Below are 27,411 nucleotides of genomic sequence, written 5' to 3'. Positions count from 1 at the left end.
AAGTAAGAGATTGTTTTATTGGTAATGTGTGTGAAAACTTATAAGCATCATTACTATGAGCTGTGATCTGTAGGATGATATACAATTTCCTATGTCTTGAATGTGTCTCTATATTGACTCTATATTGGTTCCTAAAATAACCATGTCATAAGTCACTTGCGCGAAGGACTGCTGGAGCCGCCCTCCTTACATAGGATGAAACTCATTGTAGGTATGCAGCCACAACTCTCCAGACTTCTTCAAGGAGCTAAAAAGAAAAATATTTGTAGCATCAATGAGGCGGCAAAAGGAAACAAAGTAACAAAGCAACCATTAGCCTGTTCAGCTTGATAGAATAACTATAGTTTTTAGCTCGAAACATTGTGTGGCACACAAGAATATTTCTAGTCAATGATGCCAGAAGCGAGAGCACATTTGCGAGCAGATAAAAGTGCTGAACACATTCTATAGCAAATCGTTTAATCGTTGTCTTTGTAAATTGCTTGCAAGTTGTGATAATTTATTACAAGAATAGCCTTGAAACGTAAGGATTATCTTTTCCAATATTTGCTTTGTATGTCAAAACCATCATCACACGTTGAAGCAAGTATTGTTATAAGAATACCTTTGTATGTCAAAACCATCATCACATGTTGAAGCGAATATTGCCATAAGAATACCATTTGTTTAGAGAATTTATTTCTCAGCTCAAATGATGGACTCCATAATTCCATGTTTACACATTATATAAAATGCTGAATTAGGAGCCAGCAAATCACCAAGAAATAGCCAATAAGAAAAGGTTTCTATCCTTGCTTTAATTTGGCATGAGAATCAAGATATTTGAGGTGTAGCCTTGACTATTTAAGAGACGGAGGGTGCATAGGTAGAGGTGCCGATAGAGCAGTGAAGTTAGTCTAACAAAAACTTCTTCAACTTTTCGTTTTTATGTTAAATACCTTTCACATATCTTTAATCACTTTCGCTCATTTTAAGCTCTTTTCTTGATTAAAGATTAACCTACAAGATTAAAGATTAACCTTCAAGATTAAAGATTAACCTACACAAAATTGTAGTAGATTTTATCAAAAAGTATCGACATTTTTTTATTATTTGCGATTGTTTTTGATGCTTGAGGAGATCTGACTGCCAGGGTGTTTCGAAATTAAAATTTGCAGAGTTTGATTGTGATTAGAACGCTTCGAAGAAAAATACAGGTCAAACTGACATAACTAGTTGCACGGCTGCCTGTTTCTAGTTATTAATATCGGCTAAAGCGTTCAAGTTGCAGGGCTGTGTGTCTTTATTCTGTCAGTCTTTTCGCTGAAGCGCAACTATAGACGTCATAATCACACTTTCGCTAGAACCTGAGTGTTTTAACCACCATCAAGTCTTGTCGATTTCAATCTTAAAACATCCTAACAGTAAGATCGCCTCAAACATAAAAAACAATCATAAATAACAAAAAGATACTGATACTTTCTGGTAAAATCTACCACAATTTTGTGAAGTTTATTTTTAAGGAATTATTCTCCATTTTCTGATCTTCTCTATTATTGGTGGTCTAATCCTACCATAGAACACTGCCGTTATTACTACTTCTATTGATCTTCCTGTGATCCATGCTTTTAACACTATAGAAGGAAATCATGAAGCACAGTCTATGACTCTGAAGCCTGAAGAAATAACAATTCCTCGAAATAATACAGAAAGTTGTCTTCCCACCTGATCCTAAGTCCAAGTAAACTCGGCTGCGCAGTTTCACATTGTTTTTTTGCCCTTCTGATTTATTTAAGAATACAAAATTTGGCTCGATTTGTGAGTAATATGTTTGCAGCATAATTTTGAAGTATCAATTCAATTGGACAATTATTTTTTAGAATATCGTTAAAATACCAAGGACACTTCTAACTGGCTAAGAAATGAAAATTGGCTGGTGACAGAGCCTTAGTACCTAATGATTGACACACCAATTGAAGCTTTTGGTAACGAAGGATTAAAAATTGACAAAGCTAGAAAGCTTCTTCTCCTCAGCAACAAAATCTTTACACTAAAATTATTTGTTTCCCTATTCACAACAAATATACACATTCTATCAGACTTCGTGTTCTGCAATCATTATGTCTCTTCAGATACCTCTAAAACATCCCTTCTTTAAAAAAGTATGAAAAAAACTATGTACTCCATGTTTTTCTGTTTCTTCCATTGAGCTGTAGAAGCTTGGAGCTTCATAGTTATATTCAGTTTTAAATGAGTTGTGCTATTCTCAGTACTTGCACAGTCAATGGAACATTTTAATAGGGTCTGGGATCAGGGTACCCGCTTGTCTTTACAAGTTGTTAATATGGTCTGGGATCAAGGGACCCACTTGTCTTCACAAGGTTAGGCCTCAAAGCCTTAAGATAGAATTCAACAACTAAACCCTGTGAAGAAGAATTGTGTGTGTATCTACTCATTTGTGTAGCAGCATTCTTTTGAGAAACTTTGAATGTTGTATGTTGAAAATTACTTTGTATGTCAGAAATTACTTTGTATATGGTTTGTGCTCGCTCCAATTTTGGTTCATGTTGAAAAATATGTGTGTTAAGATTTAAGTCAAGATTTGCTTTTAGTTTAATCACTTTCACTGAACAACAAAGCAAAGTGCAGACAAAATGTACATAAGAGGTTTCTAGCTAAACAATTTTAGTATTGTAGTGCTAAGATAAAATACTATATAATTTACATCTTAAACATTTTAAACTTGTTAGGTTAAGCTTAAGCCTCTGGGCTTGATGATAACTTAGCTAGTACCTACATTAAGTGATGACCTAGTTAATACCTACACCAAATGATGACCTAGTTAATACCTACACTAAGTGATGACCTAGCTAGTACTTACACTAGGTGATGACATAGCTAGTACTTACACTAAGTGATGACATAGCTAATCCTTACACTAGGTGAGGACATGGCTAGTACTTACACTAAATGATGACATAGCTAGTACTTACACTAAGTGATGACATAGCTAATCCTTACATTAGGTGAGGACATGGCTAGTACTTACACTAAATGATGACATGGCTAGTACTTACACTAAGTGATGACATAGCTAATACTTACATTAAATGATGACATGGCTAGTACTTACACTAAATGATGACATGGCTAGTACTTACACTAAATGATGACATGGCTAGTACTTACACTAAGTGATGACATAGATTGTACTTACACTGTTCAAAATTCAACTAGGTGGTCAATGTTTGTCTCACAGGCGCTAAAAGACCTTACCACTAAATTATTGTTTTGACCCTTTTTATTGGAAGACAGACAGACAGACTTACTGTGTGTTTTTACCCTCTTTGTAAAGAATCATAGAAAGAAAATATGATTGATTACCTGATTACGTCCAAGAATCCAGCCTTCAAAGACTTCACCTTGTAGGTGACATCGTGCTTTTCACACAGTGACTTCACTAGAGGGGCAATCTTATAAAGATTGTGTCTGGGCATTTGGGGGAACAAGCTGCAATGTAACAATGCACCATATTACAAACATCTCAGCTCGGATACTACAAGCAGCTTTGCTTTACCTAGGAGAAGTAAATTGAGTAAATACTCACTGATGCTCTATCTGGAAGTTAAGATGCCCAGTAAACCAGTCATTGAAGAAGGATTTCTCTACATTACATGTTGCCTTTAGCTGAAACAGTATATAAGATAAATTTCAACTTTAATGATTTGTGGTAAGACAAGATTAGAGAACAAAGAGACAGAGAGAAAAAGAGTATGATAGTGATATTTATGTTTATTGCATCATATAATTTCTTATTAATTTCTTAATTATATTTGGTATTTCTCAAGCTTTTTTAAGCTTGTCGTAATTGTTATATACAGTCAAACATGGATAACTCGTCCACGGATAGCTCGAACACATGGTTAATTCGAACATTTCCTTTGGTCCGTTCCCACGTAATGATAAATTGCTATAGATAACTCGAACTCAACACTGTTAATTCGAACTGTTTTTTTGCCCAACGGCTACCGAAACGGTTGTTATCGCTTTAGAAAATCACTTTATTCAAAGCCATAGAGGTAAACTTCATCTTTTCGTAATTCATAAGCGTCGTTATTACCACCATCGGCAAAATATTTTTGTCAACGGCTTTTCTAAAAGTTTGGTGAAATTTGATTTATACTGCGATACGATGAATAGCACGGGCTAGCTGGGTCACGCGTGCAAGGATTTTCGCCACGCACATACAAAACAAAAATCGCATGTTGTTTTTGTTTTGTATGTGCGTGGCGAAAATCCTTGAGTGCGTGGCGTAACCCAGCTAGCCCGTGATGAATAGTTTTCCGACGTTGATTCCGTGTTGAATCAACGTCGGAATGTTGAATGTTTAAATCGTCTTAAAAATTCTTGTAATTAAACGTATACGTTGTCTGAGCTACAAAAAAACTATTCATCGTTTGACCTAAACACAGAATACGTGTGTACATTCAATAAGTATCTATTAAAAAAGCGTGAGTGATATAGAATGTACCGTAAAACCTCGTAAAACTTCTAATTGAACTGCCTCGGAGTGTTGCTCTTAACGAATCTCAGGTAAAGTAAGGTAATCTGCATAAACTTCAAGAAAAAACGGCAAAATTGATCGTGGGTAAAACCCCAAAAGAAAAAAATGTCTTTTCTTTTGAGCATTTCAACAACGATCAAGTTTTGCCAATGCCAATCTGAAAAACGTCCTGGCAATAACATCACCTCAAACAACAAACCAATCTCAAGTGATAGAAAAATCTTTATACTTTTTCATGAAAACGTTTTAAACTTTACATTAGAAGCATTTAATTTGAAACAAGCCATTTGTGCTTTTGATTTATATTATAGTTTGTATATGTACATGTATCTACTAATAAATAAGTAAATATATGGACTTGTGACAGTGCTCTGATAACTTGAACGCTCTGATAATTCGAACACTTTTGCTCGGTCCCTTGAAGTTCGAGTTATCCATGTTTGACTGTAATTGGTTTTGTATATTTTCTATTATATTGTTTTGTTGCAAAGCTTGAAAAGTTTACAGCAAGTTGGCAGAGTGTAACTACTAGTTTTTATGAATTAAAATAAAGAGGTTTTACAGTTTTAAGGCATCTAACAGTTAAATATAAATACATTTGGGCAATGGGTTGTGGTACATGTTTAAAAGCTAGGAAAGTACTGAAGGTGATGCATGTCTTTCAGATGCAGGGTAAGCTTGTTGCATGCAAACTTGATAGAAAGCTAATTTTGGATGAGAATGTATATATTTACTACTCTACTAGCTGTGCCACCCGGCCTTGCCCGTGTGATAGAAGAGTCTTTGGACAGAAAATTGATTTGTATTTAACATATAACAACATTTGCCATTATAACTTTCAAAGTACATATTATGAGAGAAGTGTGTCGTGCAGTTGAATAAAATTAAGAGAAAAATAAAAACAACTGTAAAGGTTTTAAAACTTTGTCAAACAACTGTACCTTTCAAGCTAGTAGCCTGGCATATTGCCAATGGAAAACTCCACTAAGCTAGTAAATAAGGTTAGGCTTCCAATGACGGTAAGCCATGACTTTGAGTCTGTATTGTTGTCCAGCTCAGCTGTTCTAATAATAGCTATAGCCGGAATTCCAACAGATGGATTTCCAACACACGGACTTTGAGAAATATATATATAGATTGACAATAATTTCATTTTAAACAGGAATGTTTTCTAAATTACGCCATACAAGAATCTTAAGACAAAAAGGGCACCAAGCACTCAATATAATAAAATAAATAGTTTGCTATATAGCATTTAAAATACCTTTCTTCCCTAAGAGGAGGAATATAAAGTGGAGGATTGTTAAAGCAGCCAACAACAATATTTTCAAATTAATTGTTAGAGGTATGAAATTTCTTCATATTAAATCAGTCAAAATGAGTTGGAAACTTGTAATTGTTCTGTGAGAAATGAGGGCACAAACCATGAAAGATCTTGAAACATTAAATTGATGTCCAATAAACACTTAGCAGGTAAAGTGAGAAGATGTGAGAATTTGGAAAGACCATCTCTTTGAACAGCATGCAGTACAATAATACTGTTATAGTCGCGATGTGATTATCAGCACCTTTAGTTGAAACCAAACACATTTAAGGGCTATTAGTGACCCAGTTTATAGTTAATACGACTAACTATGTTGTGTGGCAGATAACATTCATGCCAATTATTAAGGAAGATAACAGTTTAGTCATTCTGTCAATAAAGAGCAGGTGAAATGGTCAAAAGAAATAAATTGAGTTCTCTCAATGAGCAGATAACTCCAAGTTTTGTAGATGAGTTTTACAAATTTTAGTATTCTATCATGCCAAGGTACTAGCGTAATGAATCCATGATACTTTATTGACTCTATTAAAGATTGCTCTTAGTGGCTCAACCATTAAGAACATTATACTTTTACCTATGACCTCAACTTTTACTGACGACCTTAACCTATACCGTCGACCTTAGCCTTTACTTATGACCTTAACCTGTGCCTCTGTTCTTTACCTATGACTGTAATCAAGTTGTTTGTGTCACTCGCTTTTAAAATGACAAGAATGAGTGTCAATTAATACAAGCTGCTTATGAGAGCTGAGATAGATTGCCTCAACTGTGCAAATGTGTAGACATATGCACAGCGTAGGTAGACATATGCACAGCGTTGTAGACATATGCACAGCGTAGGTAGACATATGCACAGCGTAGGTAGACATATGCACTGCGTAGGTAGACATATGCACTGCGTAGGTAGACATATGCACTGCGTAGGTAGACATATGCACTGCGTAGGTAGACATATGCACTGCGTAGGTAGACATATGCACTGCGTAGGTAGACATATGCACTGCGAAGGTAGACATATGCACTGCGTAGGTAGACATATGCACTGCGTAGGTAAACATATGCACTGCGTAGGTAAACATATGCACTGCGTATGTAAAGTTTCATTTTGCAAGGGTTTTCACATCTTAAAACATTCTTCAATATTTTGGACGGCCTGAATTGATGTGGAGTAAGAGAGAGCAGTTGCAACAAACCTGAGCGGTGAGCCACGTGTTGGCTGAATGTGATTCATCTTTTTCCACGGTCATTGGAATGTGATTGGTTTGTGATACCCATGTGAACCAGGTGCTCTCCAGAACCCTATGGCACAGATCAACAATGGCCAGCATCCAAAAACTTTTTATACGTATTTCCTTTGTCATCAGATCCCAGATAACATAACATTGGATATTTATTAATGTCTACATCGGAATAGTGATAACAAGGCAGCTGTAAAAACAAGAAAGGATACCATAACACCATAACTGCAGGCAAGCGTGAACGTAAAGACACAAAATTGTATCATACGCCTTTTAAAGGACTTGTTTAAAAGAGCATATTTTAGCATGGCCAAATATGCATTAGAGAGGCACAAAGATACGGTAAAGTTAAAATAAAAAATATTCAAAAAAACCTTTAAAGTTTAGGATGTTGGAGGATTTCAAGCAAATTAGCGCAAACTGTAGTCAAATACAGTCAAACATGGATAACTCACCCACGGATAGCTCGAACACATGGAGCGATCTCGAACGGTTTCTTTGGTCCGTTCTCACGTAATGATAAATTGCTATAGATAACTCGAACTCAACACTGTTAACTCGAACTGTTTTTTGCCCAACGGCTACCGAAACGGTTGTTGTCGCTTTAGAAAATCACTTTATTCCAAGCCACAGAGGTAAACCTCAACTTTTCGTAATTCATAAGCGTCGTTATTACCATCATCGGCAAAATATTTTTCTCAACGACTTTTCTAAAGGTTTGGTGAAATTTGATTTATACCAAACATCCGCTTAGCGATCGCCCTTTGGAAGGGAGGTAAAGTGAGGTATTCTTTGCATAAACTTCAAGAAAAATCGGCAAAATTGATCGTAGGTAAAACGCTCAAAAGAAAAAGATGTCTTTTCTTTTGAGCATTTCACCAACGATCAAGTTTTGCCAATGTCAATCTAAAAAACGTCCTAGCAATAACATCACCTCAAACAAAAAACCAATCTCAAGTGATAGAAAAATCTCTATACTTTTTGATAAAAACGTTTTAAACTTTACATTAGAAGCATTTAATTTAAAACAAGCCATTTGTGCTTTTGATTTATATTATAGTTTGTATATGTACATGTATCTACTAATAAATAAGTAAATACATAGACTTGTGACAGTGCTCTGATAACTTGAACGCTCTGATAATTTGAACACTTTCGCTCGGTCCCGTGAAGTTCGAGTTATCTATGTTTGACTGTATATATTTTGCAATTTGTGAATTTGCGAGTATTTTTCCTTGAAAATTTCTTTTATGTGTATTTATAAAAGGAGACTTGAAAGCTTCATGGTATTTCCATTCATAATTCATCACATATAGCTCATCAGACTAGACCCTGCTGCCGTAAACAAACATTGTTACGACTAAACCACAAGTGATATCACAAATTTCATCAATTCTATTTGATAAAAATGTGCTGGTTTTTATTATTTGCCTTTTTGTGAATCCTGACAATCTTATTATATAACACTAGTTTCCTGAAAGTTTAGTACGCTATGAGAAATCAACAGGCGTAACATCGATTAACGCATGTGGTAAAGTGTCGGTGTAGCAAGCCTACAATTGTGAGTTCAAGCCCATTTAAAGCAATTTATTTTCCAACATTGTGCCTTAACCTGGCCTCAATTCACCAAGTTAGACTATTACAAAGTTGGTTTTGCTACAAATAAGTATGGCCACTGTGCTTAGTGTTGAGCTAGCGCCCAAGGTAGGTGCAGGTGCTAACAACTCCAACTTACTTAAGCTTTACCACCTGATTTAAGAACTTGCTGGCTCAACAACCTGAACCTCTTCTATACCATGTTTCCATGACTCGGTTAATCCTCAGTTAATCCTTTGTGTCATTCGCAAGATGTAAATGACATAAACTCGCAAGACAAGTGAGTTTTGTTATTTGCCAATTTTTATCAAATATTTCATGTTTGCAAACGATTAAAACGACATTTGCAAATATCAAGAAAACTACAACAAAATGTTCAAAAAATACTGTGCAAGCTATTCCATTTTAAACATTTACTACACTTCAGTTGTTCGTATCTCAAAAGCGTGCTGTAAGTGAGAAATAAGTGCGCAGCTATAATCTATGGCATAGAATTTCCTATTTTTTTTAACAAATCACTCGCGTTAATCCGCAACATACGAATGTCCATAGAAATCCATATCGCTCGGTAACTCAATGTGTACACAACTCCATATTAATATATGAAACATAGTAATAGTGATGATCAATTGTACTTGTTCAAGACTGCATCTTTCCTCTGCTACAGCCTCAGCACAACCTCAGACTCATCAGCTGACAGTAAAGTCAGCGCTGCTGCTATAGTGAAATACATGATCAAATTCCCACAATGGTTAGCGTTAACTCTTTTTCACCACCAGTGTGCATCGCAGCAAAATGATAAAAATAATAATATCTCTAAAAGTTCTAGACAGTAATTGTGGCGGAAAAGTGCACCTAAGATGTTTCGGTGCAGGGTGCTCTGCTATATAGCAGCACTTTTGTGAAAGCACCTATCGAGTGGCTCAACAAGGTGCTGTCAAGTTCTTCGAGGCTGCGTAACACCATTAAAATCTCAACCGAGAGGTGAGGTATATGAAATGCTCTGTTTTGGAAGAAGCTGGCCCAAGATTCTATAGTTGTATTAAGATGCAAACATTGTATATTTTTTATACAATGCGACTTTTCATTTAGAAAATGCATTATCAAAAATACGTGTATATATAAGGTATACAAAGCAAAAATAGTTTTTATCATATTTTATTTTAAATAGAAAATTTGAAACAGCTCTTCATAGAATGTTACGGAAAAAGGCACATTTGTAATTCTGGTTGTACAACTGCTGTTATTGTTGTCTCAAATCACTATGTCCATCTATATAATTACCTGTTGATCTCATAGTAAAGCAGAAATCCCCATAGACCTCCGAGTAAGGGAGCATACATAAGATATATCCTCACATAAAAGGAAACCATAACAGCCAGCTCCTAAAACCATGCAAGTGTGACAGAAATGGGCAAAATTATAAGTGCGACAAAATGTCACATGCAATTATATTGCTTGGGGCGTTAGGGCTTTGATGTGACAAGACATACAACATACGATGTCAGACTGCAGTTCATTGATTCTCATAAGTAACTAGAATCTGGCAGTTCAGTGCGCCTTGAGAGATCTCCGGGTGTAATAACTAACTGTACAATTATTCTTAAATTCAGCAAGATGGTTGAGGGGTGCAGATGGTAGTGTGTCTGACTGCCAAGCCAGTTGTCCGGTTCAAACCCCATACCATACAATTTTTTTCTCATCATCCAGCCCTGGCTTCGAACGGGCGAACAAAGCTCTTGTAGTAAAGATCACATGCAGATCTCCTATGCAATATCATATCATATGTGAGACATAGAGTTAGCTAGCAGCTAGTAATTGAGTTAGTATAAAAGACCTACCAGCCAAAGCTTCCTAGTATAAGCATGGCGGAAGTTCATAAATTGAAAGTAGACGGGGAAGAGAAGTGGGGGCCCGACTACAACATAAAAATAAACATATCAGGTATTAGATATGAATTGGTATTAAAACCTGAAAATTACTGCCTCATACGAGCATGAGCAGGCAGCATATGAGCAGGCAGCATATGAGCAGGCAGCATATGAGCAGGCAGCATATGAGCAGGCAGCATATGAGCAGGCAGCATATGAGCAGGCAGCATATGAGCAGGCAGCATCATAACTTAATAACAAAAAAAAACTAGAGCGAAGAGTGGCGGAGAAAATGAGCTACTGAAAGTCTGTCTAATAGCGAAGCGGCTCTCAATCACAGTCAACATACAGCTAATAGCTTAGTGAATACTGTTAAAAAAAATCATCTGATGAATTCAAACAGATGTAGGACAGGTTTCCTTTTAAATCTTTTAAAAATTCTGGGAGAACTATGTCAATAATACGTACTTATCAGGAAGTATCTATGCTGCCAATTGTAAGGCATTGTCACCTTCTCTTGTGATTTGGCTGTCTCAACCGGCATTACATTTCCAACCACGAACAGCGCTTCGACCCTTACATCCGGGTCCTTACCAATCTGTCAAAAGCATTCCTGTTTTATCAACAAGCCTATTACCCGTATTCACTAGTGTAATAAAGCACGAGGCATGTTTTCTGGTCAACAAAAAAATGATACAGTTCATTAACAGTACTCTGCGACTAACTTTATTGTTTATGGTGGTGCAAAGAGATGTTAGTTACTTACGACGTTAGGTTTAGCATGATGCTGGTAGTGAAGATGGTTCCACCAATGGCTGCAGGTTCCCTTCATCAAGCAAATTAATAGTTTGTGATAAAATCTATTTAAAGTGTTGTTCTTAAATATAGATAAATGTCCTGCATCATGGTGGTGCCATCCCATTTGTACCTGTAACATATTTGTACTGTATAAGAACTCTTGGGGTTTTTAAATATCTGCCCATTATGAGCACATGTCACCTTCTGCCCATTATGAGCACATGTCACCGCCTGCCCATTTTGAGCGTTTGTCACCACCTGCCCATTTTGAGCATTTGTCACCTTTTGCCCATTTTGAGCATTTGTCACCGCCTGCCCATTTTGAGCACATGTCACCACCTGCCCATTTTGAGAATTTGTCACCGCCGGCCCATTTTGAGCATTTGTCACCGCCGGCTCATTTTGAGCATTTGTCACCTTCTGCCCATTATGAGCACATGTCACCACCTGCCCATTGTGAGCATTTGTCACAATATGCCCATTTTGAGTATTTGTCACCTTCTGCCCATTATGAGCACATGTCACCATAAATTTTCATCCTTGCTAACCTTAACACCTGCTCACCAAATTGTTTTAGTAAACTAACATATCAGTTTAGTGAGTTAATCACAAATGTATTGAAAGCAAGTGCTCATTACAAAACACAAAATTAGGAAAAGAGTGGACAACTCTTTGTACAACATAGTCTATCTCGCTGTATTCCGAGTGTATGTGCCAACCAGCACATTTATAAATAACTGGTTGTTGGAGCATTTCTTGAACAAGTCACAAAGTTCTTTCATAAACAGACATCTAAAACATGCCATAAAGTGAATAGCTCTACCAACACGCCTGACTCCTACAGGTTCAACTAGCATTTGTAGTAATGGTCGATCTCGGAGCTTGTAACTTAAAGGTTGACTTGCAACAATATTCCCATTACAGTTATTTGATATCAAAAGATTCACCATGTTTTACTCTGTTGTGTTATAAGTGCCAAATATGTGGAAATGTGATTACAAGCTCTTAAAAGTTCAAAAGGATCTGGAGAGTGGCGGCAGCGTCACCGTGATGCCCAAAACCAAAAACGTCACTTGGCTGACTTCCTTCTCTTATCGATGATTCCACTAACTTTGTTTTACAGTGCTATTTATTGTCCCAGTTTATCAGTAAATCCTTTGATTAGATATCAGCTAATGAGGTAACCCTTTAAACTGATCCCGTTAGTTATGCAAATAGATAAAGGATTGCTTGGCTTATAATTTTTTGTAAGTTTTCAAAATGCCAACCAAGAGCTCAACATTCCAAGAAATAGTCAGCAGGGTAAGAACAATGCAAAAACTCACTACAGCGAACATGTTGTACAGCAAACATGTGACTACATAGCAAAAATGTGGCTATATAGCAAACATGTGGTTATATAGCAAACATGTGACCATATAACAAATATGGCTTTATAGCAAACATGTAGCTATATCGTGATCCTGTGGTTATATAGCAAACATGGGGCGATATATCAAACATGTAACTTTATAGCAAACGTGTGGCTATATAGCAGGGGTGTGGCTATACAGATGCTACCCTACTTAACAACATTCAAGTTACGAACACGGTAAACACGAACGGTGTTGCGCATATATCAAAAATGTTTGTACCGGGATGCCATAGGTTAGATTTTGTATAGTGCATCTTTTTCAAGTAGTGCGGCTTTCACGGTTTACTTTCACAGTTTACTTTCACAGTTTACTTTCACAGTTTTCACTTTTTCTCTCCTTCTATCTTCCTTTTTTGTTTAATTCCTTTATCTTTCGCAACTACTATTAAATGAACAGTTTCATATAAGCAGTAGATTACAGTTCAATTGTCCCAAATAATTACACAGCTAATGTAACCGTGACACCCAGCAACACTTTTGAAAAATGCAGTAGCACTTCTTTTACAATAGAGCTGTTTCTCTCCAGTTGTACCTTTATAGAGCATATTGTTATTATTATTTAGTGTTTTTTAAATGCAATACAAACTAATATATTATATAAACATACTTATATAATCCTTAAGGGGCAGACACACTAGCCGATTTTAGCATGGAGATACCACTGGCGTGTGCCTAAACACACTTGAGCAATTAACCGGTGAGCGATAATGGGAGCACGCTCACAAATGGCCAAGAAAATATTGTATCAGCGTTTTAAAATTTATGTAAATATGATATGAACATCTAGGCCCCACGTAAACAACTTTTGCTTTTGTTATCATGCCTATCTCACTTTCACCAATTGCACACTATAAGAAAACAAGAAAAAAAATGATTCTTGTATTTTTAACGATAATAATATATGATATTTATATATATTTTCTTTATAGCGGTCTTTAATTTTTATTATAATGAATATTTATCATTCTCAAGATGGTCCGCAATGATTGACTTCCAAATGTTGGTTTGCCAACTGGGTATCTTTGTAGTCTTGTGTGTTGTGTCGTACAGGACTGGACGTGCTCTTATTAAATTGATGAACAATTCAATGTTCATTTTGATGATGTTTCAATTGTAACAAAATCGCAAAATGTCGTTGCTTTGCATTGGTCAACATTGACGCAACAAATAGCAACCAGAGCATTGCATTCTGGGAAAAACAACCAATCGAAAGGGACCTCGCTAGCCTGTCTTGACAAACTGTTGTTTTTGCGGAGTTGTCCCCCCGTCGAGCAAGCGAGCAACACAACAGCTTGTCACAAGACGTACTGCACCTGATGCATCAGCTGCACTGAAAGGGAGTTGTTCTCTTCCGTCTATGCGGCTTGGCTGCGATGTTATGGCAATCACTCCACTAGTAATCATAACGGATTTCGCACAAAAACTTATGTAGAAAAAAATAAAATTACAACGTTTAACCAAAGATCAGTCTCTGTTGTAAACATAGACCTATTAACTATACTAGACTGGGCAATCCAATGCATCACGGCTCAGCATTGTGTCCTACTTAAATAGCCACATTCTTCGCGACGTAACGTCAACGCTTTGTTCACTCGCAGCTGGTCAGGCAAGCGAGTCATCATTGTTTACATTGAAAGAATGACAGAGACAGCTTTGTTGCTACATGTAATTTGACATAACTACTAAAGTACACAAGATATTGGTTTAAAATTTTAGATGCAAAGCTCATACACCATGCATTTCCTACCCTGCAAATTTGTAAACATAAAGTTGAATATTTCATATGTAAAGTGCCAGTAAAACTGTATATTGATCTATTCAAAAAATATGGCATATTTATCAATTTTGCCCTATGCTATGGGCTAACATGTCAGATAGTTAGGTGTACAAACTGATTTCAAATGCATACACACTAGTAAATGGTACACTGATCGCAGTCTGCCATGAATATAAATGTTGGGTCTTAGGTGTTATGCAAACAGCATCAGAAAATAGGTTTATGTTCACTTTGTTGCTTTGTTCACTTTGCCTAGTCCAGGCCATAGTTTTAAGTAGGAAGCCACGGAGAGTCGAGCAACTACCAGCACTGGAAATTATTTGAAGGTAAATTTTACTCCAATTGTTTTCAAGTGTGGTTGTGAGAGGTACCTAGATATGAAGAGCAAGAAATCTTGCGGATTTTTCCGAGATATTCATACAAATAATAGTTTTTTCCAAAATGTTTTCTTAAAGTTCATTGCTGGCACTAGTATTTGAAAAGTTGCTTCGCACAAAGAGGTGCCAACCGCGAAGTAGACGAAGTGTTGCCCATTTCATGAAGTTTTTCATCACCATGGCAGGTTGACATAGGCTTGTAAATGAGTATGGTGATGGCTGTGCTATATTTAGAAGTGTAGCTAAACCCAACGAAAAGATTTTTACTTTTTGATGGTCTCATAAGAATGAAATTATTTACTGATTATTTTGCAGGACAAAAGGAGTAAAAATTTTTGCTGTGCATTTGGTTGTTCTAATACTCCAGCAAAAGACAGTTAACTCAGTTTCCACAACTTTCCATCGGAAGAAAAACACCTAGACATACGTAACAAGTGGATAGACGCTGTGAAACGTAAGGACTGGATGCCTTCCAAATACTCTGCGCTCGGCAGTGATCTCCTGCAGACCTCCTGGTATGATGATGGCTGCCATACTAAAGCCTACTGCTGTACCAAGGGTATTTAATTCTCTGCCAAAATATTTACAACCGACTCAACCAAAGCATAGACGACTGTTATACCGACCAACACTATCTAAGTCATCTCCACCAGACCGAGATGAGCCAGTCCTGGAACCTTCACTTTGCTATGAAGAGCCAACAGCCGCCAAGCAATCTGAAGAGATCATTCCCGACCCTCTACATAAGCATACCTTGTATCTTGGAATAGGGAATTAAATTTTTCAAACATTTCGCGAGGCCAAGTATCTACTTCTGTACAAGCTTGGACAGGATCATATAAAAACACTGTTCTCAAAGATTCGGGCCAAGGGAGGTTTCAACAATAATCCAGATGTCCGTAGCTTCAAATCTGCACTGAAAGCTCGACTAGTGAAAACAGACATCACACCTAGCACGAGTGCTAACTGTCTTGATTGTGATAGCTCAGATGGCTCCTGCTCCCTGCTTCTCTCATCTAAACGAAGAAAAATTCATGTAGAAAGTGACGATGACTTCCATGATTATTTGGAATCAAGCGAACGGCTGGAAATCGATCTGTCAAAATCTGTCTCGGACATAGTGGAGTACATCGGTAGGTAAATACAACCAATTCCTCCAAATTTTCTACAAAACAAGAGATCTGGCACACATTGCAGCCTTGCTGCATGTGCTAAACTGCATGACTGCCCATATTGTGGTACATGATTTAGGTATGTACATGTATTTTGGTATTAGCTACTTTCACTTATTGTTAATGTATAGAACAGATATACAGGTAGCAGACTGGCTTGAAATAATATTGCAGCAAATCAGTGAGATGTAGGTAAATTTATTTTACGATTAATACATATCCTTTTTATAATATTATTAGCATATGATATTTATTTAGCAGGTTATGTGGTACGGAGCTTAAAACTCAACTGCAATAACTGTACCAGCTTTATAGCCTCCTGTCCAGATTTACGCACCAGGGATGATGCGATACTAATCAGTGTAAAAGATAGAGATGGTCTGTTTACACCTCATACTGTCATCACAAGATATGTCTAGGCTCAGAACTGATCATAAGGCAGTGTGTCGACTTACAAGGAATCACTGCAGACATACACAAGCTGGCAGTCACTAAGACTCTTTTATTTGTTTTACAAAGCAATTTGCATCAGGAATTTCCATGCTCAAGTCACAGCGCAGCGTTAGTTAAAACTATCACATCCAGATATGTCAGAATTAGAATTCACCATGAGGCTACAAAGCTAGCAGCTAACAAGAGTAATCTTAGATCAAAGCTCAGCCGACTGGTCATTTTTAGTCATGTGTAGCCTGTCACAATATGTCTAGAAAAGTGTACCATTTGTCGTTTGTTTTCTACGATTTTTCTGATGCTGTTTGCATAACACCTAAGACCCAACATTTATATTCATGGCAGACTGCGATCAGTGTACCATTTACTAGTGTGTATGCATTTGAAATCAGTTTGTACACCTAACTATCTGACATGTTAGCCCATAGCATAGGACAAAATTGATAAATATGCCATATTTTTTGAATAGATCAATATACAGTTTTACTGGCACTTTACATATGAAATATTCAACTTTATGTTTACAAATTTGCAGGGTAGGAAATGCATGGTGTATAAGCTATGCATCTAAAATTTTAAACCAATATCTTGTGTACTTTAGTAGTTATGTCAAATTACATGTAGCAACAAAGCTGTCTCTATCATTCTTTCAATGTAAACAATGATGACTTGCTTGCCTGACCAGCTGCGAGTGAACAAAGAGTTGACGTTACGTCGCGAAGAATGTGGCTATTTAAGTAGGACACCGTGGCTTCGCATTGCCCAGTCTAGTATAGTTAATATGTTTATGGTTGTAAACGTTAGTAAAATTTAAAAAAAAATAAATTGAAAATAAAATCCATAAGAACAAATAAAACTGACTGATACAAAAATAGAAATAAAACTGACTGAGCGCACAAATAACAAAATGTTTAGTCGCTGTTGTTGCCTAAGTTCTCAAGTTCTACTAAAGTTTACCGCAGAGACTGGTCGCTAGTTAAACGTTGTAATCTTATTTTTTCTACATAAATTTTTGCGCGACATTCGTTATGATTACCAAAGAAGCGACCGCCATAACATCACAGCCAAGTCGCATAGAGGGAAGAGAACAACTCCTTTTCAGCGCAGCTGATGCATCAGGTGCAGTAGGTCTTGTGACAAGCTGTTGTGTTGCTCGCCCGCTCTACGGGGGGACAACTCCGCAAAAGCAACGGTTTGTCAAGACAGGCTAGAACCTCGCGCTCGATAAAGTTCTGATAGACAAAGTCTAGTGTTATCGCTCAGCATCAACTCGCTGAGTGTGTTCTAGAGCAGATTGGCAACACGCGGCATGATATCGCCCGAAATATAGCTTCGTGTGTTTGAGCCGGGAAACAAACAAGTGTTTCGTACAAAATAACGAACTTACACAACTTACAAGCAAACTCGCTTAACATATGGCAGTTCGTAACGTATCCTGTTTGTAAATTGGGGAGCGTCTGTATAGCATAACATGTGGATATACAGCAAACATATATAGCTATATAGCAAATGGGATTAGAAATTTTTTTTAATAAATCTTCTTTGTGTGCGCTATATCATATTATGATAGTTTTATTATGACATAGTATTCTATTTGCTTTATGAAATTTTCCATGAAGACCAAACAGCATCGTATTTGCAAATACAACACATCAAATAGGTCACAAACTGCTACTAGCTTTTCACTATTGCTTTTTTCAATCACCAGTCACATTACCACAATACTAGCTAGAAATTCTAGTTAACAACCACAAGAATGTTGCGGTAGTCACATAAGACGGGCAGCTCAGATTATAATCGGTCTGCAATAATCCACCCAACCCCTTCCTTGTCACACCGCACAGACGTCTCATCACAGATGCTCATCACGGAGAAGTAGGAATCACTTTATAAACCTTATTAGCTATTAATAAGAAAAGTGTCAAGATCTATGGTTAGAATATAGTTTCCCAAAATAATAGAACACCAGCATACAGAAATTTATAAATACAGGAGTTTATTGAAAGCTGTAAATCAATTAGGAGGTCATTCTCTCAAAGCCAATGGAGCATTGCCTTTGTTAGATGTACTACAAATAGGAATGTTCTAGAAGATATCTTTCCCATCTAGCAGTAATATGAAGAGAGTTTCCATACACAGTGGACCCTCGCCATATGATTTTAATTCGTTCTAGTGTTGGCATCGTAAGGCGAAAATATCGTATAGAGTGGTAAAGAAGCCGACAGTAAATATCTAATGCAAACACCTCCCGGTAAAAATCATCAAAACTTTATATACGTACTGTACATATTAAAAATTAGCAACAAAATAATATGTTAACCTTCGTAAATATAGTTACGCGCAGTAACTTTAGTGTATTTAGTAGTTATGATCTGCAATAAAATGTTACAATGTACAGTATTAAGGTCCAAACACACTAGGCGATTTTATCGCAAGCGTCATGAGGAGGGCGGAGATATCGCTGATGTGTGCTTAAACACACTTGAGCGATTGACTAGCAAACGATATAATGGGCACGCTCACAAACTGCCAATAACATTCCGTATCATTAGTTTCTTCGGAGTTGTTCATAAATTTAGGTAAATCAATATGGCGCCGTTTAGGCAACGATGTAAACAACTTCTGCTGCTGTTATTAAACCTATCTCACTTTTACGGATTGTACACTGCCTACACTACAAGAAGTCATAAGAAAAAACGATTATTGAATTTTTAACAGTAGTATTTTACGATTTTTATATATATTTTATATTGTAATAGTTTTTTATATTTAATATACTGAATATTTACTATTCTCAAGATGGTCAACCTGCGCAACGATTGACTCTAAATGTTGGTTGTAAACTCGGATTTTTTGTAATTTTTGTTTGTTATGGTGAGAGGGACTGGGAGAGCTTTATTAAATTTATGAACAATTCAGTGTTCGTTCTGAAAATGTTTCAATCGTAACAAAATAGCAATTTGTCGCTGCTGTACGTTGGTGAACATCGATAAGAAATAATCACCCGCCATAAAATTGCATTCTGGTAAAAACCAACCAATCGACATGCATCTCGCTAGCGATAAAGTTGTGTAGAGAAAGTCTTGCGTCATCGCTCTGCATGAGTTCGCTGAGCGAGTTCTAGCTCAGATTAGCGCCACGCATTCGACTTTGACTCACCTGAGCAGTCGTGAAGAGTGTAATGCTGATCATCCAAGGAATCCACCCGGAGCCATAGTATCTCAGTACCAAATAGCTAGCGATGTCAAAGACAACGATGTGCAGGAATACTATAGCAAAGAAGGTGAAGCTCGCATCAAACAGACCCTAGAGACAAAAAGATATCAAGAGCTGTATGATTGTAACACTACCTTCATTCCTCATATAAGATCAGGTGCGACTGTGAAGTCCTACTAATTCCTAAATGAACCTTGGTGGCGATGGGAAAGGTATATCGGTTCCCACACAAACCTCGGTGGTGTTAACAAAAGTATACTTACTCCATCCCAGACCCTGAGATGGAATAAGTATGGTGCTAAGAAAGGTATACTGGTTCCAACTCCGATGGGTGGTGATAAGAAAGGCACGCTCTCACCTAGCCCTTGTCTTCACTATACAATATTTTAGGGCTTGAAAGAGTTACACGCTCCAAAACCCGGCTTACCATTTTTGCTGCCGTTTTTTCAAGTTTAGCAAAGTCCTGCCTTATATCCATGTGCGGCACTACCTCGCTGTCCTCTAGCCTTCCTATTTTCAATGGTCTGAGAAACTTGTTCACATAGCTAAGATTGTTCCTATGCATCGCTTGAAATACTTCCTGAAATATTGACAAGCAAGGTAGTTCATATCACACTTCTGATGAGAATCATAAAAGCAACTATGTATACTGTCGGTAAATATTCTAAGCAAGCAACCTATTGGCTAATACTCTACAGACCTTACATGCATAGAGTATAAGAGTTTTAATAACCAAATGAGGATAACATGTGAATGTGACCTATGAGGGTCATGTGAGTGTCACACTACTGCTCTACCAAGGTCGTGTAAGTGTCACACTTCTGCTCTACCAAGGTTGTGTAAGTGTCATAGTATTGCTGCTCTACCAAGGTCGTGTAAGTGTCACACTACTGCTGTCACAAGACTAAACCAATACATTAATGCGCAACCTTTTTATTATGACAAACCCTTCAAATGATATCGCTTCTAAAAAGAATAAATTTCTTTAGGTAAAACAACCTGCAGTACTAATTGTTGCTATAATAAGAGCCGTGTGCGTTCGTCTTTGGTCTAGCGAAAGCCATAGCTGGATGATGAGACGCACACTAGCATCTGCATCACTCAACCACCTTGCCATATTGAAGAATGATTGTGCACATAGTTATTACATATGATGTTTTCTCATTGTGCGCTGAACTGCCTGGGTACTTAATGCTATAAAATTAGGTGTGTCAAATTAAACAGCTAAACGTAAGAAAAATGTGCTTTGAAATGTTTTGTGATTTGTTAAGTTTTGCATCATAGGAAATTATGAGATAAGCTCGCAAAATGTGGGGTATTTTAGTGGAAAGTTCCATGTGGAGATCTTTGTGATAATAAAGTTGCCACAAACTATACAAATGTAACGGTTATGAAACAATTTCTTAGAGTTGAGTCGACATGTTCGGTGGCACAGCGCGCATTCTTAGCAACTATTTGTTAAAAAGCTTTAATAATAAGCAAATATTTGAGGACTGCTCGGAAGAAAAGAAAGTAGAATAAAGAGAGTGTTGGTACGAAATACAGTCTATGAGTAGTTCAGGGACTGTAGACCTGTTGGCCAACACACTCTATACTTCACCAACAGTCCACAAAAACCTGCCTGACCTTTGTCCCTACTACACACACTCAGCCAACTAGCAACTAGAATTTCATTTGCTTCTCTAATCTAGTTTGGAGATTATAATTCTTGGTTTTACAAAGTTTTAGTCAGCAGTTTTGTAACAAAATTACTCAAAAAAATCTGTTATTCTTATGTCATCTTCATTCATTTGTATTGTTGCCTTATTACATGACTAGGTGAATGTCTAACGTTGTCCGACTAATGAAAAAGTCCTTGCATAAAAAATTTATTTGTCTGCGGCATTTGCTGTTCTAATTTTTAAAACTCCATTTCATGAGAAAAGTTTAGCTACAATGATTACAATGAAAAATGATTTGATATTGATACAGTCAATGCAAACTGAAAAAAAAACAAACTCAAAATCATGAATGCGTTGAATTAATATATAATGCGTATATATATATAATATATACATACATAAATATAATATATACATACATATAACTTATATATTTATATATGTACTAGCTGTGCCTTTCGGCGTTGCTCGGGTTGTAAAAATCAGCTTATAAACAATGAGAAGTGATGAGAGTTTCCTACACTTGTTATTAGCCTGGCACATTGCCAATGGAAACAGTATTAAAAACCAGCCTATAAACAATGAGAAGTGATGAGAGTTGCCTACCACTTGCTATTAGCCTGGCACATCGCCAATGGAAAATTCCAGTACGTAAGCTAGTTAATAAGCGCTAAGCTTTTAATGACTTTACCCCATGACATTGCGTCAGCGTTGTCCAGCTACAGCTATTCTAATAATAGCTATAGCTGGAGGGACACACATACACACATATCCACATAATTTGAAAAAAATATATAGATATGTATAAAAAAGTTACTGTTACAGCAGAAGCTATCCATTAAAACTTTGAATACGAAGATATTTGTGAATCACGATCCTGGTACCTTGTGATACTGGTACAAACGTGTACAAGAGTACTTTGACTGAACAGAGAGAGAGAATGTATAGGCAATTATTACTTGAAATAATACATTGTCTACATGAAAAGTATATAGCTTTCACAGATTTAGTGATCGTCATTAGCAAGAACTAGAAATTGAATGGCAAATTTAAAACTGAAATGACACATTTAAAAATCCCAAATTGAAAAAAGGCAAAGGAAAATGGCTTTCAAAAACATTCAAAAGAAAAGCAAATGCAACAAGTAATATTAATTATTAGTAAAAAGTACATGTTTTACTTGTAACCCACAATTGTGATAAGGATAGATAAGATATATAAGAACAATAAAAAAAGCGTAGCGTAGTGGTTAGGCGCATGTTTGTAGACCTGTGATTTGAAAGTCATGAGTTCAAATCCAGTTCCACGTAGAATCATTCTAGATTTTAATCGCTGTAACTAAACACAGGGGATAACAGACATACAGACGAACAACAAATACTGAAATATATAAATGTATAAAAATAAAAAACAGCAGAGCCAAAGTCCCTAGTGTTAACTTATGTTGTATTAGCATACCCGATAGTCATAAAGAGAAATTGTTATTAAACACAAAAGACATTGAATCTGAAGGCCGTTGAGTCTACGTGATTGTTTGCAATTACAGATGACCTTATTTGTTCCCTTTGCGTGTTTTATTACTGGTAGCAATATTATTAGTGGGTACTAGGAGGTACTAGGGATGTACTAGCGGGATACCTGATAACTTTTTCCTTGCAAACACTTGTCAAAGCTCAATGCAATGTTGTCCATTATCATTATGCCAAAACAGTTTTTTTGAAGATTAAGCTGCCAAATACAAAAAAATATATGATTGGCCCATTGGTCTTTAATATATAACCAACTATATCTAATCAAATACGGCTATTTATAAAGTTGTAATCAGGAATATGGCGTTAGTAAAGATTTGTATTCTCTTAAGCTAGTCATCATTTGAAACAGGAGTAGACAATTGTAACTTAGACTAAAGTATGATAGTGCAAATCTTGTACAGTCTTGTCTTGATGCTACGAGTCGACCATCATAGGAGACTGACATGTGTTGTAGTAAATTCTGTTAGTATCTAGTAACTTCTCCTACTGTCTAATATCTTCTACACATTTCCTTTGCTTCTTATAAGCGTCTAGTATTCCCTACGCATATCTAGTATATTCTATAGAGGTCTGTTACATTTTATACATATTTAGTATACTCTACACATATCTAGTATACTCTATATATATTTAGTATACTCTACGCGTATCTGGTATATTCTACACGTATCTGGTATATTCTACACGTATCTGTTATATTCTACACATATCTGGTATTTTCTACACGTATCTGGTATATTGTGCATATATCTAGTATACTCTATACATATCTAGTATCTATATATATTTCTCAAAGTTTCTTGTCATTGTATATGTCCAGCCATAGCTATTAAAACGTTGGATTAAAAAACCCATATCGCAGAAGATTTGATCTCGGAACCTCCCGTTCACTAGTTCGACGCCCTACCAAATTAGCCACACGAGCTTGATAGATTCCCTAAGCAATATATGTCGATATATGGGAGCAAATATGCAACACGATGCAAAGTCATGGCGAAACGTCATGAGAAGTCTTAGCTCTTATCAATAAGCCTACTCAAATTATCCATTGGCAATGTGCCAGGCTAATAACAAGTGGCAAGCAACTCTCATTACCTCTCATTATACTTCTATTATATTTCAAAAACATCTACACATGAATATAGAATATTCTCAAAGTCCTTTTGATAAGTTTGCCAACCGAAATTGATACTTCTTTTTTTAAATTCTAAAGCAAATGACATCACAACAAGTTAAATATGTTTGTATAAACAACAAACCAATGCTTGGAAATTAGAATCGTGAATGGCTATTCACCATTCAAACATTTCTAAAGGGTTATCAACTAAGAATAAGCCAGGATGTATTAACCAGGGTGCCATTCTGACTGTCAAATTTATTTAACACATTTAAGCCTATTTTGTAGACTCAAGCAGGTCCCCTGATTTTAGACTGTATTAACAACTGTCCATTGACTGTGGAAGCACTTAGGATAGCACAACTCCTTTTAACTGAATACCATATTTGAGCTCCAAGCTTGTGGAACTCCATGAAAAGAGCGGAAATCAAATAAAGTAAATAGATTTTTCACACTCTTTCGAAGTGTTGTTTTAGAGATAACTGAAGAAACATAATGATTGCAGAACACAAAGTCTGATAGAGCGGGTATATTTGTTGTGAATAGGGAAACAAATAATTTTAGTGTAAAACTCTTGTTGCTAAGGTAAAGAAACTTTCTAGCTTTGTATTTTGTGATCGTTCGTTACCGAGAAGTTCGATCAGCGTTTTACTAGAAAGTAATACTGCGTCAGCAGCCATTTTTCATTTCTCAGTCAGTTACAAATGCCCTTGGTATTTTAGTGATATCTCAAAGAAAATAATCTAATTTATTTGAAACTTTGAAATTATACTTAAAAGGTATTATGATCAAAGCGATCAAAATTTCGTTATAATTTAGAACTGAAAGTGTGAATAAAAACAAAGTGAAACTATGCAGCCGAGTTTACTCAGGCATGGGATCAGGTGGGAAAACAACTCCTCAAACTATTTTACCCAGGATTCAAAGTCTCACGGCAAAGGAGAACAACAACTTTCACTTCAACATTGCACTGAGTTGTGTTAGATAATAAAAATCAGGCTACCTTGAATCAATCGTAATCATAGGTACTCGTGTTACTTACTGTTGCATCTTGACCAGCAGAGTGCCCCAAGACACTACTTCCACCGGGATGCTTTTTAGACCAGTTTGTCACATCATAGACTTCCCTGTCGATGACGATCCATCGACTAGACTTCTCTGAGTGCTTGTTTATTTCCTCCCAACTACAAGAAACTATCCAGACATAAAAGTTCGCTATTAACTGCCTGTTAACTGCCTGTTAACTGCCTGTAAACTGCCTGTTAACGGGTTGTTTCTATTACAAAGAGCTTACAGAGCTTTAAACTTTAAAATAAGTTTAACATATCTTCTGCATAAACTAAATTGTTCTTTTTAAGCTTCGAAGAGAACTTTTCTATTCCTAAAGATGTGAACTACGGAGTGCAAAAGGTTTGACAAATGTTGATACCAAGTTGACAATATTTCTGATGGCAGAGTGGTTGAACATTGACCAGATAATACATAATATATATAATATGTGTTATGTCTACTATATATATATAACATGTAAATTATATTATATTTTAGGGCAATTTTATTACAGCTAAGGAATTAGAGTAGCACAGGGCAGATACGGTAACATCTTCACACAAGACCCTATCTATCCCAGCAAGCACTGCATTTGATGTCTAGCAGTTTCAACTGGGTCAGCCTCAACTGACTCTTTGTAACGCTGTCGAATACCATTTTCTCTGCACATGAGGTATGACATCGTTTACCAACTGTAAGGCTATGACAGTTTTGTAGTCGTAGCCAATTATGTGTATGCGTCAGCAATGCTGACAGCATTGTTAAAACTTCCTAGGTAGTAATTTTAAGGTAGGAGTGAAGTCGAGTATGTACTCCAGCAGCCACCTCTGAAACACTATATTATGTATATTATATACTGTATGTACTGTGTGTTATATACTGTATGTTATATACTGTATAAACTGTATGTTATATATACTGTATGTACTGTATATTATATACTGTATGTGCGATATATTATATACTGTATACACTGTATGTTATATACTGTATACACTGTATGTTATATACTGTATGTACTGTGTGTTGTGTACTGTATGTTATATACTGTATATGCGATATATTATATACTGTATATACTGTGTTTTATATACTGTGTTTTATATACTGTATGTTGTAGTGATAAAGTTTCATTTAATCTCCAAAAGACTGTCTCAATTTCTCATGCCTTCCTTAAGACATTCAACTAGAGAATGACTTTGAACCGTGAAGTCAAATCAGATTATTAGACTAAACTCAATCATAGCCGGTGAGCCTAACTACTTCCTCGTCAACTTGCAAGCCGAGCCTTATTAGTCAAATCAGCTCATAGAACACACACGTGTTGACGCATCTCAACCTTGGAAGGTTCTAGGTAAAACTTCAGCAATAAACCTGGCCCCTGGGACATACACAGGACTGACAAATGACAGCATTGGGGTTCATGATGTGATAACATTTTTTGAGAAAAGAGCGAGCAACCCGCAAGAACATGTAAATGAGAACTTGCCAACCCTTATGCATGATGAGCCTTCTCTACGACTAGCTCTGTGTTTTCATTCCCTCTTATTTCATCCGTGCAGGTGTGATGTAGGGCCAACTCCGCATGCATTCAGCTGCCCCTGGTTAGTGTAGGCACAGCTCTCTTTTGTATGCACGCAGCTTGTAACAGTATCGTATAAAACTTTGACAACATTCAACCATAAGACTTCTCAATGACTGAGAGAATCTTACACCAAAAAATAGTTTTAAATCAAGATTACACAATGGCTAGTAACAGCTCTCCGCCATCCCAGCTGACCCAAGGACTTAGCATACAATCGTGGCTAGCTAGCGGATGTACAAACCTGTAGCTAGGCAGTGAGTCTGTGCCCTTCTTCATGCGGTTGGCTGTAGCCATATTCAATGAGGCCACTAGCTCAGCTCTCCCGCTATCCCTCTTACACTGAGCTAGCAATTGGCTATCAGTGCATCATACGAGCGAGCGGCATGCGCAGTCATGGGTAACCACTCCAATGGCTCTATGCATTCTCAGCCATCTAAAGCCGCTGAATAGTCTCTTCATCTCGTAACCAGCCAATCAGAGGCTGAGCTAAACACTCACGTACAGCGCTTTGAAAAGAGCCAGTGTCAGTTGCATAATATGTAGCCTCACGTGGCCTCACGTATATAAATTCTAAAAATAATTCATCAGTAACGGATGATACCCTAGTGCATTAAAACTTTGAAAGAAGTCTTCAATAATGGATGCAGGCTGGCGGAAAGAATGTTACAAGAATTAGGATTGGTCAATTTG

General features: G+C 36.7%; 1 protein-coding gene across 1 annotated transcript; it reads right to left on the bottom strand.

Annotated features, from left to right (window-relative positions):
• On the bottom strand, window positions 1–27,104 carry LOC137387241 (acyl-CoA 6-desaturase-like). The gene is made up of 12 exons (XM_068073579.1): window positions 26,963–27,104; window positions 25,129–25,270; window positions 20,204–20,356; window positions 19,720–19,866; window positions 11,339–11,500; window positions 11,041–11,170; window positions 10,543–10,619; window positions 9,986–10,086; window positions 7,061–7,166; window positions 3,587–3,666; window positions 3,364–3,489; window positions 1–247 (listed from the first exon to the last, which is right to left on the bottom strand). The coding sequence occupies exons 1-12, from the start codon at window positions 27,013–27,015 to the stop codon at window positions 187–189; spliced, it is 1,338 nt and encodes a 445-aa protein (XP_067929680.1). The 5' UTR covers window positions 27,016–27,104; the 3' UTR covers window positions 1–186.
• Window positions 27,105–27,411: the final 307 nt, after the last annotated feature.

This window comes from Watersipora subatra, chromosome 2, assembly GCF_963576615.1.
Source record: "Watersipora subatra chromosome 2, tzWatSuba1.1, whole genome shotgun sequence".
Taxonomy (NCBI): Eukaryota; Metazoa; Bryozoa; class Gymnolaemata; order Cheilostomatida; family Watersiporidae; genus Watersipora; species Watersipora subatra.
The sequence above is the reverse complement of the archived record's forward strand: the minus strand, read 5'-3'. Positions and strand labels throughout refer to the sequence as shown.

What these genes read in the sequence shown, in the direction of transcription:
- LOC137387241 (XM_068073579.1), bottom strand. Translation starts at nt 27,015, where the DNA reads ATGGCTACAGCCAACCGCATGAAGAAGGGCACAGACTCACTGCCTAGC. An exon ending in CTGCTGGTCAAGATGCAACA is followed by an intron (nt 20,357 to 25,128) that starts GTAAGTAACACG and finishes TCAATATTTCAG; the next exon opens with GAAGTATTTCAAGCGATGCA. An exon ending in CACTCTTCACGACTGCTCAG is followed by an intron (nt 11,501 to 19,719) that starts GTGAGTCAAAGT and finishes AATATGTTACAG; the next exon opens with GTACAAATGGGATGGCACCA.